The 18278-nt window shown below is 40.4% G+C and overlaps 1 protein-coding gene across 1 annotated transcript; it reads right to left on the bottom strand.

The window, feature by feature from the left end:
* Nucleotides 1–9542: 9542 nt before the first annotated feature.
* On the bottom strand, nt 9543–18216 carry LOC131538376 (gastrula zinc finger protein XlCGF57.1-like). The gene is made up of 3 exons (XM_058772236.1): nt 18115–18216; nt 17375–17566; nt 9543–11496 (listed from the first exon to the last, which is right to left on the bottom strand). Exons 2-3 carry the CDS (start codon nt 17532–17534, stop codon nt 10313–10315), a joined length of 1344 nt encoding a protein of 447 aa, XP_058628219.1. The 5' UTR covers nt 17535–17566; nt 18115–18216; the 3' UTR covers nt 9543–10312.
* Nucleotides 18217–18278: the final 62 nt, after the last annotated feature.

Genomic DNA, 18278 nt, shown 5'->3' with positions numbered 1-18278 from the left:
TTTGTAAGATTATACTCGATAATATTGTTTAGCTAATTTATGTACATACGTTTTGGTGGTAGGGGGCCCCCAATGCTGCATTTAGCCCAGGGCCCCGCAAAGGCTTAACGCAGCACTGCCCGTGTGAATGGAGCGTAATATCAATAGCGCGAGCAGCTCGTGGGCGTGACCTAATTAGAGATAATGAGATCAGACGGAAAAACTGGACCTGTCATTGGTTTCATACGGATTACTTTATCACAGAATATTTGTTTTTGGTAAGAAAACTTCATTTAAGAGTAGACATGTCAAGCTCTCTATAGATATATTTCTCATGTCTCTGTGTGAAGTATTTGCTGAGTTACAGTTCATTTTAGTGACGTGTTTCAAAAAGCAGTTTGCAGGAGAGAGTGAAGACTGAGAGTGCACCCTGTTTGTTTTCTTTATTTTTCAAAAGTACAAATTTTGTTGTTATTATGAGTGTATACAAATAAAAGTAGACCCCTTACAGATTCAAATGGTGTATTGCTCTTATCTGTACGATCAAAAATGGCAGAGTAATTCAAGCTCTTTTCGGCCTTATCAGGAAAATTTGCTACAAAACGTGTCGCCGCGGGCGTCGACCGCAGAGGGTTAAATATGCAACTGCGCTGGCTAACGAATGTTACCAGCTGGATATGAACTAATGCAAATTGAAGGTAACGATCATGACATTACAAATTTGGGTCAGACTTAGGCGTATTTTTGTCACATTATTTTAACTGCTTGAGGTACTGCTAATGTTATTGTCTTCTCAGTCTTGTCTGCAAAAATACAGCAGTTCTTTTTCCACTAATGCAGCATCTAATCAACAAATTCCTCAATACAATTCCTCTGATTCTCTGTGTCAAGCTGAACACAATGTATATCTTGGATTTTTGCCATGCATTAAATGATTCCACAATTTGAGCTTTTTTATAAACCTACTTTTTCATACTCGTCCTAAACCATTTGTCCAATTAATGCCAAATGTTGTATGTATCATCTAGAGACCCTGATAACAAAAAAAAAAAATTATCAAAAGAACTTGGATTCATCAAATGGTTTAGAAGATATAGTTTGATAAGTGCATGGAGCAATGGCTACATGTTGGCACATATTTTCTCTAAATGGTTTGACTAAAATTATTTTGATAACTGTGTCATTAATGTCTATAGATGATACATGCAAAATTTTGTGTGAATTAATCACGTGGTTTAAGAGGAGATAGAAAAGAAGTTTTTGCCCATTAAAAATGGCCGACGGTCTACAACATGTTGTACTAATGTTGACCACTAGAGGGAAACACAGGATGAGAATTTGAATAGAATAGAATATAATTTTTTTTTCTATCAGGTTCATCACTCTGAATAACAAATAAATTATTACAGGGGTAAATGTTTATGTAGGTGAAAGCTGTGCGTTTCATATACTGAGGTATATTTTTGTCGTCCTTTAGATTTAAATGTACCAATTGATGTCTGTAATTCACACTGATAATACTGAGAAGGTATCAGATAACAGACATTGTGTACGCAGATTTTTTGTGTGTTTCAGCAATTTCAACTATTAAAGGGTCATGAAACCCCCTGTTTCAGCACTGGTTAGTTCTCACCACAGTTTTAAAAAACGCTAAAAAAAGTGGGCGTGGTGCACTGCGGAGGGGGAAGAAGGGAGACAGAAAACACAAACAGCTTCGGGTTCAGACAGTTTCTTTTCGATCCCATCGAGTTAAAAACACAAATAAATGCACAGCCATTTGCACTCTGTATCGAAATTGAACGCGCTGCAGCACATCCGATAACTTTTTACTCACTAAGTGAATGAATCACGTTTGTACCGAACTCTTATTCCAAAGCAAAAACAAACACTCTCCTTCGATCCATGAACGTTTCTCTCAGTAAATGTGCGTGATCTCACAGTCTAAAGCGTCTGTCAGCACATGCTGTTGTGAATAATTAAGCGAAGAGTCTTCTCATAGGATAAGAACACGCCGACTCATGAATAATTAAATAGACACCAACGCGTCATCGATGTACTGTAGTCCATTGCCATGTCACAAATTGTGACGTCAACACAATGTAGATTTTAAGAAGACCCGGAAGATGAAAATAGCGCAAAAAAGCTTAAAATTAACCAGGTTTCTCCAACAGTTAAAATGATCGGATGCTAACATTGTCTTCTATGATGTGCAACACAAACACCTCTGCTAAAATCTCAGAAAAAGTAGTCTGGGGTTTCATGACCCTTTAATATCAATGTGAATGACACATAAATCCACATGAACTGAAATCAGTGTAAATGGTTCAGAATAATGAGGTTTCTGGTGCTGCTCAGGGAACGCTGGTGCGTTTGGCTGCCGCTCCTCTTACCGTCCCTGTTTTATTTATCTATTTTTTTCCTCCACTCTTGCGGCTGCGATGTGGTTGTGCCATTTTATATATTTTGGATTGTTGCTTTTATTTCTGCTCTCCACTTGGATTAACTTGTAGCGTGCTAAGGAGAATCGACTCTGTGGACCGGCTGTGCATGTAGAGCTTGTGATATTGAGCTCACGGTGTGCTTCAGGGATTCAATCTGGACTGGCCGTTTACATGGACTTAAAGACTATGGCCCTAAGGTACACTGCACGCCAACTTTTGAGCTTAAAACGGTTTTCTTATCGTTTACCTAAAGACTCTTATAAACTTTGTCAAGATGCTGCTTTGCTGCGTCCTAAACGATACATACATCGGGGCTCGAGGCGCAGCCTTTTTGTCTCATATTCTCCTAATATATTTAATTTTGTCACTTCATGCCGGCGTAAGATTAACTGTTTGCCTTCCACTGGCATCGATCATAGAAATTTTATATCTGTCCCCTGCGTGGAGGATAAACCACAGCCGTCTTCATCAAGTCAAGTCAAGTCACCTTTATTTATATAGCGCTTTTACAATACAGATTGTGTCAAAGCACTTAACAGTATCAAATTGGAGGATAGAGTGTCAGTAATGTATAATGATAAGATTAAACACTCAATTTTCAGTTAAAGGCATTTCATTATTGAATTCAGAGATGTCATTGTCTAGCTCAGTTTAGTTTAAATAGTATCTGTGCAATCAAATCGGCGATAATCGCTAGAAATTAAGTGTCTCCAACTGAGCAAGCCAGAGGCGACAGCGGCAAGGAACCAAAACTCCCTCTGAGACAGAATGGAGAAAAAAACCTTGGGAGAAACCAGACTCAGTCGGGGGTCAGTTCTCCTCTGACCAGACGAAACCCGCAGTTCAAAAGTTTATATTTCTTAATAGGAATAGGATCTGCCGCCCGCAGTCGATTTTGATATTCTAGGTATTATCAAACGGCCAGAGTTTTGAGAACGCAGCGGACGTGGAGGACTATAATGCGATAAGAGCTCGCTCAAGTACTGAGGAGCAAAACCATTCAGGGCTTTATAAGTAATTAACAAGATTTTAAAATCTATCCGATGCTTGATAGGGAGCCAGTGCAGTGTTGACAGAACCGGGCTAATATGGTCATATTTCCTGGTTCTAGTAAGGACTCTAGCTGCTGCATTTTGGACTAACTGTAGTTTGTTGATCAAGCGTGCAGAACAACCACCCAATAAAGCATTACAATAGTCTAACCTTGAGGTCATAAACGCATGAATTAACATTTCTGCATTTGACGTTGAGAGCATTGGTCGCAATTTAGATATGCTTTTGAGATGAAAAATGCAGTTTTACAGATGCTAGAAACATGGCTTTCAAATGACAGATTGCTATCGAACAGCACACCTAGGTTCCTGACTGATGAAGAAGAATTGACAGAGCAGCCGTCAAGTGTTAGATAATGTTCTAGGTTATTACATGTGGGGTTTTAGGTCCGATAATTAACACCTCTGTTTTTCAGAATTTAGCAGTAAAAATTACTCGTCTTCCAGTTTTTATATCGACTATGCATTCCGTTAGTTTCTCAATTTGGTGTGTTTCACCGGGCCGTGAAGAAATATAGAGCTGAGTATCATCAGCATAACAGTGAAAGCTAACACCATGTCTCCTGATAATATCTCCCAAGGGTAACATATAGAGCGTGAAAAGTAACGGCCCTAGTACTGAGCCTTGAGGTACTCCATACTGCACTTGTGATCGATATGATACCTCTTCATTCACTGCTACGAACTGATGGCGGTCAGATAAGTACGATTTGAACCATGCTAAGGCGCTTCCACTAATGCCAACAAAGTTTTGTAGTCTATTCAAAAGAACGGTGTGGTCGATAGTGTCGAGCATGGCGCTAAGATCCAGTAGAACTAATAAAGAGATACAACCACGATCAGATGATAGAAGCAGGTCATTTGTAACTCTAATGAGAGCAGTCTCAGTACTATGATACGATCTAAATCCTGACTGGAATTCCTCACAGATATCATTTTTCTCTAGGAAGGAATATAATTGTGAGGATACTACCTTTTCTAGTATCTTTGACAGAAAAGGGAGATTTGAGATCGGTCTGTAATTAACTAGATCTTTGGGGTCAAGTTGTGTTTTTTTAATGAGAGGCTTAATAACAGCCAATTTGAAGGTTTTGGGGACATATCCTAATGACAATGATGAATTAATAATAGCCAAAAGAGGATCTATGACTTCTGGAAGCAGCTCTTTTAGTAGTTTAGATGGAATCGGGTCTAACATACATGTTGTTGGTTTAGATGATTTAACAAGTTTATACAATTCTTCCTCTCCCACAGTAGAGAATGAATGGAATTGTTCCTCAGGGGTCTATAGTGCGCTATCTGATGCGATACTGTAGCTGACGGCTGCAGGGATACAATTTTATCTCTGATAGTATCGATCTTGGAAGTGAAGTAGTTCATAAAGTCATTACTGCTATGCTCTTGGGAAATGCCAACACCTGTTGATGCTTGATTTTTCGTTAATTTAGTTACTGTATTGAATAAATACCGGGGGTTATGTTTGTTTTCTTCTAGAAGAGACGAAAAGTAATCAGATCTAGCAGTTTTTAATGCTTTTCTGTAGGATAGGGTACTTTCCCGCCAAGCTAAACGAAATACCTCTAATTTAGTTTTCCTCCAGCTGCGCTCCATTTTCCGGCTGCTCTCTTTAGGGCGCGAGTGTGCTCATTATACCACGGTGTTGGACTCTTATCCTTAATCTTCCTTAAGCGTAAAGGAGCAAACGCATCTAAAGTGCTAGAAAAGAGAGAGTCCATAGTTCCTGTTACATCATCAAGTTGTTCTGAGCTATTGGATATGCTGAGGAACTGAGATAAGTCAGGAAGATTATTTATAAAGCAGTCTTTTGTGGTAGAGGTAATGGTTCTACCATATTTGTAACAAGAAGTTGGCTTTACAGCTTTAGCTATATGGAATATACAGGAGACTAGATAATGATCTGAGATATCATCGCTCTGCTGCAAAATTTCAACGCCACTGACATCAATTCCATGTGACAGTATTAAATCTAGAGTATGATTTCGACAATGAGTAGGTCCTGACACGTGTTGTTTAACACCAATTGAGTTTAGAATGTCTATAAATGCTGATCCCAACGAATCTCTGTCATTATCAACATGGATATTAAAATCACCAACGATTAGGACTTTATCTGCAGTCAGCACTAACTCCGATAGAAGATCAGAAAATTCTTTAATAAAGTCTGTATGGTGCCCTGGTGGCCTGTATACAGTAGCCAGTACAAACATCACAGGGATTTATCATTAACACTTGTTTCTTTGGATAACGTTATATGAAGCACCATTACTTGAGCGAATTATACTTGAAACCCAACCTCTGAGAAATACTGAAAATATTGCTATAAATTGTAGCAACACCTCCCCCTTTACCTTTTGGACGTGGTTCATGTTTGTAACAGTAATCTTGGGGTGTAGACTCGTTTAAAGTAATGTAATCATCTTGTTTTAGCCAGGTTTCAGTCAGACAAAGCACATCTAGTTTATGGTCAGTGAACATATCATTTACAAAAAGTGCTTTTGAAGAAAGGGATCTAATATTTAATAAGCCAAGCTTTATCATGTGTTTATCTGTATTATATCGTTTTTTTATTTGTTGAACATCAATTCAATTGTTACTATTACTTTGGTTTGGATGTTTTATGTATTTTCTAGTTCGGGGAACAGACACAGTCTCTATAGAGTGATATCTAGGTGAAAAAGTTTCTATGTGCTGAGAGTTAACTGACTTTGGTGACGTGAGGCGGCTAGCAGACGATCGGTTTAGCCAGTCTGTCTGCTTCCTGACCTGGGCTCCAGTTAGTCAAGTACAAACTCTAAGACTATGTGCCATATTTCTAGAGAGAAAAGCGGCACCACCCCAGGAGGGATGAACACCATCTCTTTTCAACAGGTCAGGTCTGCCCCAAAAATTCTTCCAATTGTCTATAAAGCCTATGTTATTTTGCGGGCACCACTTAGACATCCAGCCATTAAGTGACGACAGTCTGCTATGAATCTCATCGCCCCGGTAAGCAGGGAGCGGACCAGAGCATATTACAGTGTCTGACATCGTACTTGCAAGTTCACACACCTCTTTAACATTATTTTTGGTGATCTCCGACTGGCGAAGTCGAACATCATTAGCGCCGACGTGGATAACAATCTTACTGAATTTACGTTTAGCATTAGTCAGCACTTTTAAATTTGCCAAGATGTCAGGTGCTCTGGCTCCTGGTAAACAATGGACTATGGTGGCTGGTGTCTCTTTTTTCACGTTCCGTACAATAGAATCGCCAATAACTAGAGCACTTTCATCAGGTTTCTCAGTGGGTGCGTGACTGAGTGGGGAGAACCTGTTTGATGTTCTAATCGGAACGGAAGAACGGTGTTTTGACCCGCGACTAGGCCGCCTCACAGTCACCCAGTTGCCCTGCTGCACGGGCTCAACCGAAACCGAACAATGTACAGGACTCTCTGAGCTAGTCGCATCCAAAGCAGTATCTACAGCCCTCACATTCTTACTGTCCTCAACTAAAGTTTGGATGCGTGTCTCTAGTTCTAAAACCTTCTCTGTCAGCCTAACTATTTCCCTGCATTTATCACATGTGAATCCCTCGCTGCTGACAGAGACAGATAAACTATACATGTGGCAAACAGTGCAAACAACAATAGCAGGAGAAGAAGCCATTACTCACCGTGATTGATGAATGATACCAACTTAACTTACCACTTACCACTGTTGTTTGATGAGCTCGTGAAAAACGGAGCGAGGAAAAAATAAAATAATAATAGGCGCGAATAGAAATGCAAATGGAACCGTGAGTGACAAGCTAACGGGCTAACAAGCTGCACTCGCGGTTTTTAAAGGAGAACGATCAAATTAGTTAGATTAGTTTGAAAGATAACACCAGAAATATGGTGGGAATTAAGTTATATATTATCACTTTATCACATAGCCCGAATCATGCTGCATTGTTTAATGCCCGCTTTTGGACTTTCTGTTTTTAACTGAATCGTGGCATAAAGGAGACGATGGAGTACTGTTTAATCAGATCACTCCTCCTGGATTTGGAACTTTAAACCTCCCGAGGTCATCTGGCAGAGGTGGTGGTATTATTGCGGTCTACAATTGGCAGTTCAACGTCAGTGCTGTGACCATTCCTCAATATTCAACATTTGAGTGCTTGGTCTTAAGTGTCTCTGGCTCTACTTCTACCATCATTGCTACTGTCTACAAACCACCTAAAATTAAGTATCATGCACCCGAAGTTCCATAGAATCCTTATTGTGGAGGACTTCAATATTCATGTGGATCAAAGTGACTCTGCAATGGCAAAGGAATTTCTATCATTACTGGACTGTTTTAACTTTTCGCAGTTGGTAACAAGTCCGACACATTGCAAAGGTCATACACTGGACCTTGTGCTTACAAATGGCTCATTTGCGTCTCAGTTATCATCTGTTGACATTGGTCTTGTCGGACCACTCAGCGGTCTTCTTTGATTTGAAATTACACTGATCAAAATTATAAACTCAACACTTTTGTTTTTGCCCCCATTTTTCATGAGCTGAACTCAAAAATCTAAGACTTTTTCTATGTACACAAAAGGCCTATTTCTCTCAAATATTGTTCACAAATCTGTCTAAATCTGTGTTAGTGAGCACTTCTCCTTTGCCGAGATACTCCATCCACCTCACAGGTGTGGCATATCAAGATGGTGATTAGACAGCATGTATTGCACAGGTGTGCCTTAGGCTGGCCACAATAAAAGGCCACTCTAAAATGTGCAGTTTTATCACACAGCACAATGCCACAGATGTCGCAAGTTTTGAGAGAGAGTGCAATTGGCATGGTTACTGCAGGAATGTCCACCAGAGCTGTTGCCCGTGAATTGAATGTTCATTTCTCTACCATAAGCCGTTTCCAGGCGTTTAAGAGAATTTGGCAGTACATCCAACCGGCCTCACAACCGCAGACCACGTGTAACCACACCAGCCCAGGACCTCCACATCCAGCATCTTCACCTCCAAGATCGTCTGAGACCAGCCAGTGGGTCGAGTGGCCCATGGTGGTGGCGGTGGGGTTATGGTATGGGCAGGCATATGTTATGGACTACGAACACAGGTGCATTTTATTGATGGCATTTTAAATGCACAGAGATACCGTGATGAGATCCTGAGGCCCATTGTTGTGCCATTCATCCACGACCATCACCTCATGTTGCAGCATGATAATGCACGGCCCCATGTTGCAAGGATCTGTACACAATTCCTGTAAGCTGAAAACATCCCAGTTCTTGCATGGCCAGCATACTCACCGGACATGTCACCCATTGAGCATGTTTGGGATGCTCTGGATCTGCGTATACGACAGCGTGTTCCAGTTCCTGCCAATATCCAGCAACTTCACACAGCCATTGAAGAGGAGTGGACCAACAATCCACAGGCCACAATCAACAACCTGATCAACTCTATGCGAAGGAGATGTGTTGCACTGCGTGAGGCAAATGGTGGTCACACCAGATACTGACTGGTTTTCGGACCCCCCCAGACCCCCCAATACAGTAAAACTGCACATTTTAGAGTGGCCTTTTATTGTGGCCAGCCTAAGGCACACCTGTGCAATAATCATGCTGTCTAATCAGCATCTTGATATGCCACACCTGTGAGGTGGATGGAGTATCTCAGCAAAGGAGAAGTGCTCACTAACACAGATTTAGACAGATTTGTGAACAATATTTGAGAGAAATAGGCCTTTTGTGTACATAGAAAAAGTCTTAGATCTTTGAGTTCAGCTCATGAAAAATGGGGGCAAAAACAAGTGTTGCATTTTTATAATTTTGTTCAGTGTATATCAATGGAAATGAGAGATGAAGGACGTAACACTAACGTTGTCCACCTGAGGAAGGCACAAGACAACAAATTATTTTAGATTGTGTAATTTCAAATCGGTGTAAATGGTTCAACAGGTCAGTTTTCAAAGAAATCAGAGATCTCCAAAATACCTTCATATTTATACATCATAATTTCAGAAAACATTTGTCAAGTTGTCAGACATGACTGGATATATTGTGGTCCAGTTAAAATGAAGAGACAATATTATTTATCTATTGTGATATGGTACATAAAATAATACTTCCATAGAAAGACACTTAAATAGGCCTACTAGTATTATGTTTGAAAAGAGACATGGCTATTGTAAATTAACTCTATCCTCTACACAAGGTGTTTCCCAGTGGGCAACTTGATATCAATTTGATGTCAAACATTAGTCACCGATGACGATGCTGTAACATCATTTTAAATTAACTGTGGACAGCAAATTCTTCCAGTGGTAACTAGGTGAAATTAGGAAGGTAATCCTACAATGAAATTGGATTAATGTTTAAGTAGGCCAATTTGTTTGACGTTCAATTTACATCAAATCAATGTCGTTTCAGGTTTTTGACATCAGTTGGATTTGCATATTTGACCTGTTTTTTCTAATGTCTTTTCAACATCTATTGCCCAATGGGTTGTGCTTGGACCCCGATGATTGCCGCTTATGGCTATTTATACTACAGTAAATACAGCTGGCTAAAACAAAAACTGTCCTTCATTTTAGCAACAAAAATAAATTATTTAAAAGGGAGGTGATTACTTTCTATTCTTATTTTTAGTCAAAAAGAAGTGTACTAACAGTGGTCTTGAACAAACCATTTGTAAGGGTACTTTAAAAAAATAAAATAAAGAACACAAACAGGGTCACAATTAAACAACTTTTCATATTTGTAAGTCTGCTGTTTTTATTACACCAATCACAATTGAACTGTCTTTCTCCAGAGTGAATGCATTATTTCTAAACCTTTTGTCACATGGTAAACTAGGAATTCTTTCCAGAATGAGTTTGCAAATGCTGTTTCAGGCTTATGTGATATGGGAAACTCATGCCACACTGAACACACTTGTAAGTCTTCTCTCCAGTGTGAAGTCGCATATGAGTCTTAAGGTTTCCTTTAACTGAGAAACACTTTCCACACTGAGGGCAGGTGTAAGGCTTCTCTCCAGTGTGAACTCTCATGTGCAGCTTAAGGTTTCCTTTAACCATGAAACTCTTTCCACACTGAGGGCACATGAAAGGCCTCTCCCCAATGTGATTTTGTACATGATTCTTAAGTTGATTGCTGTCAGCAAAACTTGTTTTGCACACATCACATCTAAAACATTTCACTCTTGAGTGAATACTCATGTGATACTTAAGGCTTCTTTTATGTTTGAAACACTTTCCACACAGTTCGCAGGTGTAAGGCTTCTCTCCAGTGTGAACTCTCATGTGAGTCATCACATGGCCATTTTCTGTGAAACCCTTCCCACACAGTTTGCAGGTGTAAGGCTTCTCTCCAGTGTGAACTCTCATGTGAGACATTAGATGAGCATTTGATGTCCAACTCTTCCCACACAGTTTGCAGGTGTGAGGATTGCCTCTGGTGTGAATCTTCAAGTGGGCTGTAAGTTTCTTTTTCAGTGTAAAACTCTTTCCACAGTGAGGGCATTTGAATGGCTTCTCTCCAGAGTGAACTCTCATGTGGCCATCAAAGTTTGCCTTTTGACCGAAACATTTTCCACACAGTTTGCAGGTGAAAGGGCCTTCTACAGTGTGAACTCTCATGTGGCCATTAAGACTCTCTTTTTGACTGAAACTCTTTCCACACTGAAAGCATATGAACAGCTTTTCACCAAAGTGAACTCTCATGTGAGTCTTAAGACTTCCTTTTTGTGAGAAACTCTTCCCACATAGTTTGCATGTATAAGGTTTGGGTTTGTGGACATTCAAGTGGCTTGAAAGGTTATGTTTTCCACTGAAACTCTTTCCACAGTGTTGACAGGTGAAAGGTCTCTCTTCAGTGTGAACTCTCATCTGGACTTCAGGCTTTCTAGTTTCTCTTTTACGAGTCTGAGAGTAACTAAAAGATGTTTTCCCAGCCATGACATTATAACATTTCTCAGTCAGATTTTTTTCTTCCGTTTCATTCAGTTCCCGACTCTTCTCTTTCAGCGCCATCAGATCTAGGGTGAAAAGAAACGAGAACAAGTTAAGACCAGTTTATTGACACAAAGCAAAAGATATGAAAACATTTAAAACATCAAATCCAACAACATGTATGCTAGATCCCATACCCTCAGATCCAAGTAATCTCAGAACCTCGTGTCCTTAACTCTTTGCCTTCTCTAGGACACGTCCCAAATACGAAATAAAGCGATTTGTCAGCGGACACGACAAGAGCATGTAAGTGTTTTGCTTAATACCAGTTTTCTGTTTCTATAATTTAGAACAAATATCTGCTAGTTGGGAGAACTAATACGTTTACAGCTAATTTTATTTAAAAGTTTATTCTGATTGTGCATGTTTGCCATTAGCTGTAATTAGAATTTATAAAAAGACATTTTGCTAACTGTTAATTTGTGCTTAAGTGGGCAGTTGTGGCCTAATGGTTAGAGTCATACTTGTAACCCGAAGGTTGGGGGTTCGAGTCTCAGGTCCGGCAGGGATTGTAGGTGGGGCAGTGAATGTCCAGCGCTCTCTCTCCACCCTCAATACCACGACTGAGGTTAGACCCTTGAGCAAGGGTCCCTGGACGCTGCAGCATTGGCTGCCCACTGCTCCGGGTGTGTGTTCACAGTGTGTGTTTTTTTCACTTCTCACTGCTGCGTGTGTGTGCACTTGGATGGGTTATATGCAGAGCACAAATTCCAAGTATGGGACACCATACTGTTCCACGTTTATTTTCAATTTTGTTGAGATAAAGTCTCTTAACTTATCCTATCCAGCCACCCTAGAACCTACCCTCTAGACCCAAACCCTTCACACCTCCTGCAAGCTATTTCCCCTGCACTTATGTTTCTATTCACACACATCAGCTCTTCTCACAGGCATTTTTTCCCTATCGCATTCAAGCAGGCTCGGGTAACCCAACTGATAAAAAAAACGACACTAGACACCTCACTTTTTGAGAGCTACAGACCCGTCTCTCTCCTCTCATTCATCGCTGGGCATCACCGGAACTGCACTCCACTGGTTTGAGTCTTACCTCACAGGTAGGTCCTTCAGGGTGTCTTGGGGAGAAGAGGTATCCAAATCACATCAAATGGTAACTGGGGTTCCTCAGGGATCAGTTCTTGGGCCCCTCCCCTTCTCTATATACACCACATCACTAGCACCCATAATTCAGGCACATGATTTTTGCTACCATTGCTATGCTGATGACTGTGATGACACAGTTCTACCTCTCATTTTGACCAGATGATCCAACGGTACCTGCTCGGATATCAGGCTGCCTGACGGACATCTCAGCATGGATGAAAGAACATCACCTGCAGATCAACCTGGCAAAGACAGAGCTTCTCATCTTCCCAGTCACCCCATCAGTACAACACCAGTTTACCATCCAACTGAACTCATCAATGATAACCCCCATGGAGTTTGGCCAAGAATCTTGGGGTGATCCGTGATGATCAGCTGACCTTTAAAGATCATACTGCAAAAACAGCACTATCTTGCAAGTTTGCACTTCACAACATCAGGAAGATCAGACCCTTCCGAACAGAGCATGCAACACAGCTTCTCATCCAAGCCTGTGTCATTTATAGGCTGGACTATTGCAATGATCTTTTGGATGGACTTCCAACATGTGCAATCAGATCTCTACAAAGGATTAAAAATGTCGTAATATGTCATGTTTTCAATGAGCCCAAGAGAGCCCATGTCACACTGCTTCTCATCTCCCTGCACTGGCTACAAGTCGCAGCTCGCATCAAGTTCAAGTCGTTGGTGCTTATGTACAGAACAGCCACGGGCTCCTCACCCCCCTACCTCCGTGTCTACATCCCCTCCAGAAACTTGCGGTCGATTAACAAGCGGTGGCTCCAGGACCTATTACAGAGAGGCACAAAATCACTCTACAGGACGTTCTCTTTCACTGTACCCTGTTGGTGGAGTGATCTAATGGTTAGAGAGTCAGACTCGTAATCCAAAGGTTGCGAGTTCGAGTCTCGGGCCGGCAGGGATTGTAGGTGGGGGGAGTGAATGTACAGCGCTCTCCACCTCAATACCACGACTGAGGTGCCCTTGAGCAAGGCACCGAACCCACAACTGCTCCCCGGGCGCCGCAGCATAAATGGCTGCCCACTGCTCCGGGTGTGTGTTCACGATGTGCGTTCACTGCTGTGTGTGTGCACTTTGGATGGGTTAATTGCAGAGCACAAATTCCAAGTATGGGTCACCATGGGTTTTTCTAGTCTCTGATGCAGCAAAACAGTTGTGATTTTTTTTTGTAGCCCATCAAAAGCTGAGAGTTTTATTGTGCCAATAAAAAAATAGGCCCAAGTGTGGTGCAAGGAGTGAATTTAATTCCTTATATAATTAATTCTGAGGCCAAAACTCAGGAACTCTCGCAAAGAGATGCCATGCAATAAAACAAATCTGGAGAAGAGATCTTCAGAGAGAGCAAACAACACCACTCCCTTGTTCATTTACGACCCTCTTCATCCCCCTCCCCTGCCCTCTCTGCCTCTAACTTTGAGTGGAGCCTTTTGGGGGAAAAGAGTCAATTAAGAATAGGTACCACATATCACATATATTGTGAACCTGTTGTTTTTCCCCTTCATGTTTGGTATCATTTTAAAGGTCTCTGTGCGATGGGTAAATTTGTCTCAATTTCACAGTAATCATTTGTATTTTGTAGAATTGTGTTCTGCTGAGGGGGTGTGTCTGTGGGAGTGTTTATCCATCTTCATCCAGGTGCGACCCTGGAGCACTAGAACCAAAAACACCAAAAGGTCTTTTATGTTTTTACAACTGATCTGAAGATTTTTTTATTTGGGTATATAAGGTAAGTGACAAAACACTACTTAGGAATTTCTGTAGTCAGAAACCCCATGCAGTGTGTGAGGGTCTCTGGAGCTCCGCTGCTGTCAGGTATGATTCAAAACTGTAATTGTGTTAAACACATTATGCCCACAGAGCACACTGTATAGTTGTTTGTGCTACTACATGTGCACATAGGCTAGTTAAGTTTATTCTCTAAAACATCTGAGTGCTTTGCTATGCATTTTAGACCGTGTGTCTTGTGTTAAATTAGGATAACTGTTACATGTGTGACTATGTTAAATTAGTTTGTCTCCTGCATAGGTCACTTGGCTATTTCCCATATAGCCACAGTATCCATGTACAGGAGCAGGGTTGCCACGCGGCTACAATGTGATTCACAATTGCATTATCCTTTCTAAATTGGCTTCTAATTGTTTCATTATGTAATTGGCATGATACAACTTTGCCTGACTAATAATAAATTGTTCTATTTGATTTATTCTGATCTCTTCTGAAATCATTATGACTTAGACTGTGAGGAGGCTTTTGTTACCGCTAATCTACGGCCAGGATAGATCAAACTGAAGGCTCATGAATGAACTTAGCAGTAGGCACGTCATTGGAGACCTCAGATTTCTGGTTATCGCTGGTGATATCAAGTTGTACGGGAAAAAACTAAGTAAACTACACTTTTTGTCATAAGCAAGCAGTTGGCGGCAGACAATTAGGTATTAGTCTACCTACAACCTCTGACTAACATCGGACTGGTGAGTTTGTGTCCATGAGATCTATGCAAAAACCCGGGGGCGTGAGACTCTATGCGACATTAGGTCCCCAGTGAACGGATAATTGAAAGTATGGGATGTCTAGAATAATCAAATATCTAAATGAATATACAATCGATATATGTGATCAGTTTTTAATTAGAAGTACAGTCTAAATTTAATGATCACTTGAAATTGGAGTCAGATCAAGCACGGAGTTAGAATAAAATTGAAACTAAATGCAGATAAATTCAGAGGCGCAAGTAAAAGACCAAACATGCATTAAACCAAACTTAATTGTTTGGGCCGGCGGGTGGATCCTTACAGTGGTTCTTTAATTTAGCTTTGTATGAATATTAGGGTGGCACGGTTCATGTATTCGGACATCTCGTTTCAGTGCACGAGGTCTTACGACGAATACAGGCAATTCACCCCCAATCCAGAAGGGGGCGCCCGCAGTAATGCAACACTGTTTGATAACCACCAGCAGAAGAACAGCGAAAGCCATGAGATGCGCACATGAAAACAAAGCCCCCAGACAGTGACCATGTGCTGATTCTGAACACGTCTCTCACATAGACTGACAAGGGAGTATACTTTAAAGGCTTGCGCACTCAACTGTTTGTACAGTAGGATACAGTAGCTTTGTGCTCGTGTATCCTACCTCTCTCATTCATCACAAATCCAAATATTCCATATTTGCGATGTGACGCATCTAAATGCTAAACTATTATTTATTATGTAAATAATAGGCTTTGTACTTCAGTCACGTTCCAATGGCGGGCGCGCTGATGTTTGGCTCACTGTATTTTATTTTGATAAAGTACTAACTGCGCTGTCAAGTTAGCAATGCTGGAACTGATGTGTGTGTGTGTGTGTGCGTGCGTGTGTGCGCGCGCGCTCACTTCAACTGTTTCCTTATACTAGCATAATCAACTGTAAACACTTATTGTCTTAATAATTACTGTATAAATGTCTGCATTTATTTGTGTACACTCACAATGAAAACAAAACAGATTTTATATAACGTAATAATATTTAGTATTTTCACATCTAGATGGAAAAAAAAATTGTAATTTGCACTACTGTCTGTTCAAAATAAATGAAAAGAAACTGAGCATAGTAGATTTGTTTTTTTTCCCCCTGTTGTACCGAAATCGTATCGAACCGTGACCCCCGAACCGTGACATCTGTGTACCGTGCCACCCCTAATGAACATGGTCCATTTCATTGAGTGTAATGTTGGGTGGTATGAGGAAAAATTCTGTATCACAGTATATTGAAAGATTCTGGTGGATTCACAGTATATTAGGGGTAGGGCTGTGCAATTAATCACATGCGATTCTCATGCGCATCTCGTCAGTAAAGCCAGTTCCGTGATTAGCGATAAATCTCCATCACCTGTTTTCAAGTGGAGCGGCAGTTAATACACAGAGCCGTAGTTCACTGACAAGCTACGCGATATCGTGTTCATAATCGAATGCGATTCATCTGCGATATCGCGTAGCCCTAATTAGGGGTGTCCCCAACCAGTGTTGGGCAAGTTACTCTGAAAATGTAATTAAATTACTGATTACTCCTTTTAAAAGTATTCACATTACTGTACCGATTACTTTATTTCAAAAGTAATTAGTTACGTTACTTTTTTATGTGGCTACATTCATGAAATCCCAGCATAAACGCTCCCGAAAAATATTTGTTATTAAAGCATCAACATTCACAGAACACTGTTATTTTTGAAACCAGATTGAAAATTGTCCAGGTATCCATTTGAGTTTAAGTAGTTGTTCAGCTGATTAAAAACTACCTTTTCAATAATCTTACCTATGAACGGAAGATTTGATATTGGTCTATAGTTGTTCAACATTGTGTTATCAAGATTGTGCTTTTTCAGAAGGGGCTTAACAACTGCAGTTTTCAGGGAGTTTGGAAAAGTCCCAGAAAGAAGTGAGGCGTTCACCACTTCTAAGAGATCTGCTTCTAAACAGTTAAGCACACTTTTGAAAAAAGATGTGGGAAGTGTGTCAAGATAGCAGGTTGATGATTTAAAGTGCTGTACTATTTATTTACAGTGTGTGTGCTACACCCTTTTTACAATCTAGATTATAAAACACAGCATTCTGTCAGCAATGTAACGCAGCAGTAACGTATAGAGACCTCGGCTTGTAACTATACTCTATACCTCGCAGGAGCTCGCCGCCGGCTCACATTGAAAATGAATGACTTCCGGCCACTTTGACGCTCTCGCCGGAGGCTGTATGAACGCACAGTGACACACAATGACTGGAGAAAGACTTTGAGAATGAAAACCAACCTGTCTGTTCCTCAGTATCTTCATGTTTGACTTCAATCTTCACTTCTTCTCTCTCCTCTTTAATAAACATCATCTCTGTTTGTTCCTCAGGATCTTCTTGTTTAACTGTGAAAGCTTCTTCAATCTTCAGGTCTTCACTCTCGACTTTAATAAACGCCATCTTTATAACAGTGTGCTTCAGCAGGAGTTTCTCTGTGTGTTTAAGAGGAGAATAATTAACAGACAGATATCTGTGTGTCTCAATCAGCTCTAGTTCAGCAGCACACTAGTAAGAGTCAGTCAAGAGTAAGAGCTGATTTAGGGAGGGGGAAAAAAATCTTAATTGTGATTTTCTGGTTAAATATTATTTTTTAAAACCAATAGGGGAAAAAACACCAGGTTTGTTGTGCTTCTTTGTAGGGCTGCACAATTTGGCACATTTTCTGCTTTTGTATTATTATACAAAATAAACTTTGCTATGTAAGAAAATTCTCATTACTAAAAACCTAAAATAGAATGAATATGACAATATAAAAATAACAAAATAACTTATTTTACAAAAACTGGGGATATCTGTTAACATGCAAGCAGCCTTTGATTATACATCACTAGACAGGTCTATTTATTATGAAATTAAAGCTAAACCTTCCCCAGCCACACAAACAAGAAACATTACTGATTATTGTCAATGTTTCAGGTTTCCTTGATAAACAGAAAATTCAAAAGAACAAAATATATCTGAAATGGAAAATGAGACGCACCTTTTCTGTTGTTCTGTTTGTTGTAAAACAAACCTTTCTTCAGCAGAATCTCAGATGCAGGAGTGCGGCGCAGCCTTATGACGTCACGTAGCCACACCAAAATAAAAGTCCCGCTCGCACGCTAAAAAATAAGAGAAATTCACATGCAAAAATAAAACCTTCAA

Source organism: Onychostoma macrolepis, chromosome 04 (genome assembly GCF_012432095.1).
Source record: "Onychostoma macrolepis isolate SWU-2019 chromosome 04, ASM1243209v1, whole genome shotgun sequence".
Taxonomy (NCBI): domain Eukaryota; kingdom Metazoa; phylum Chordata; class Actinopteri; order Cypriniformes; family Cyprinidae; genus Onychostoma; species Onychostoma macrolepis.
Note: the sequence above shows the minus strand (reverse complement) of the source record. Positions and strands in the feature narration are given on the sequence as shown.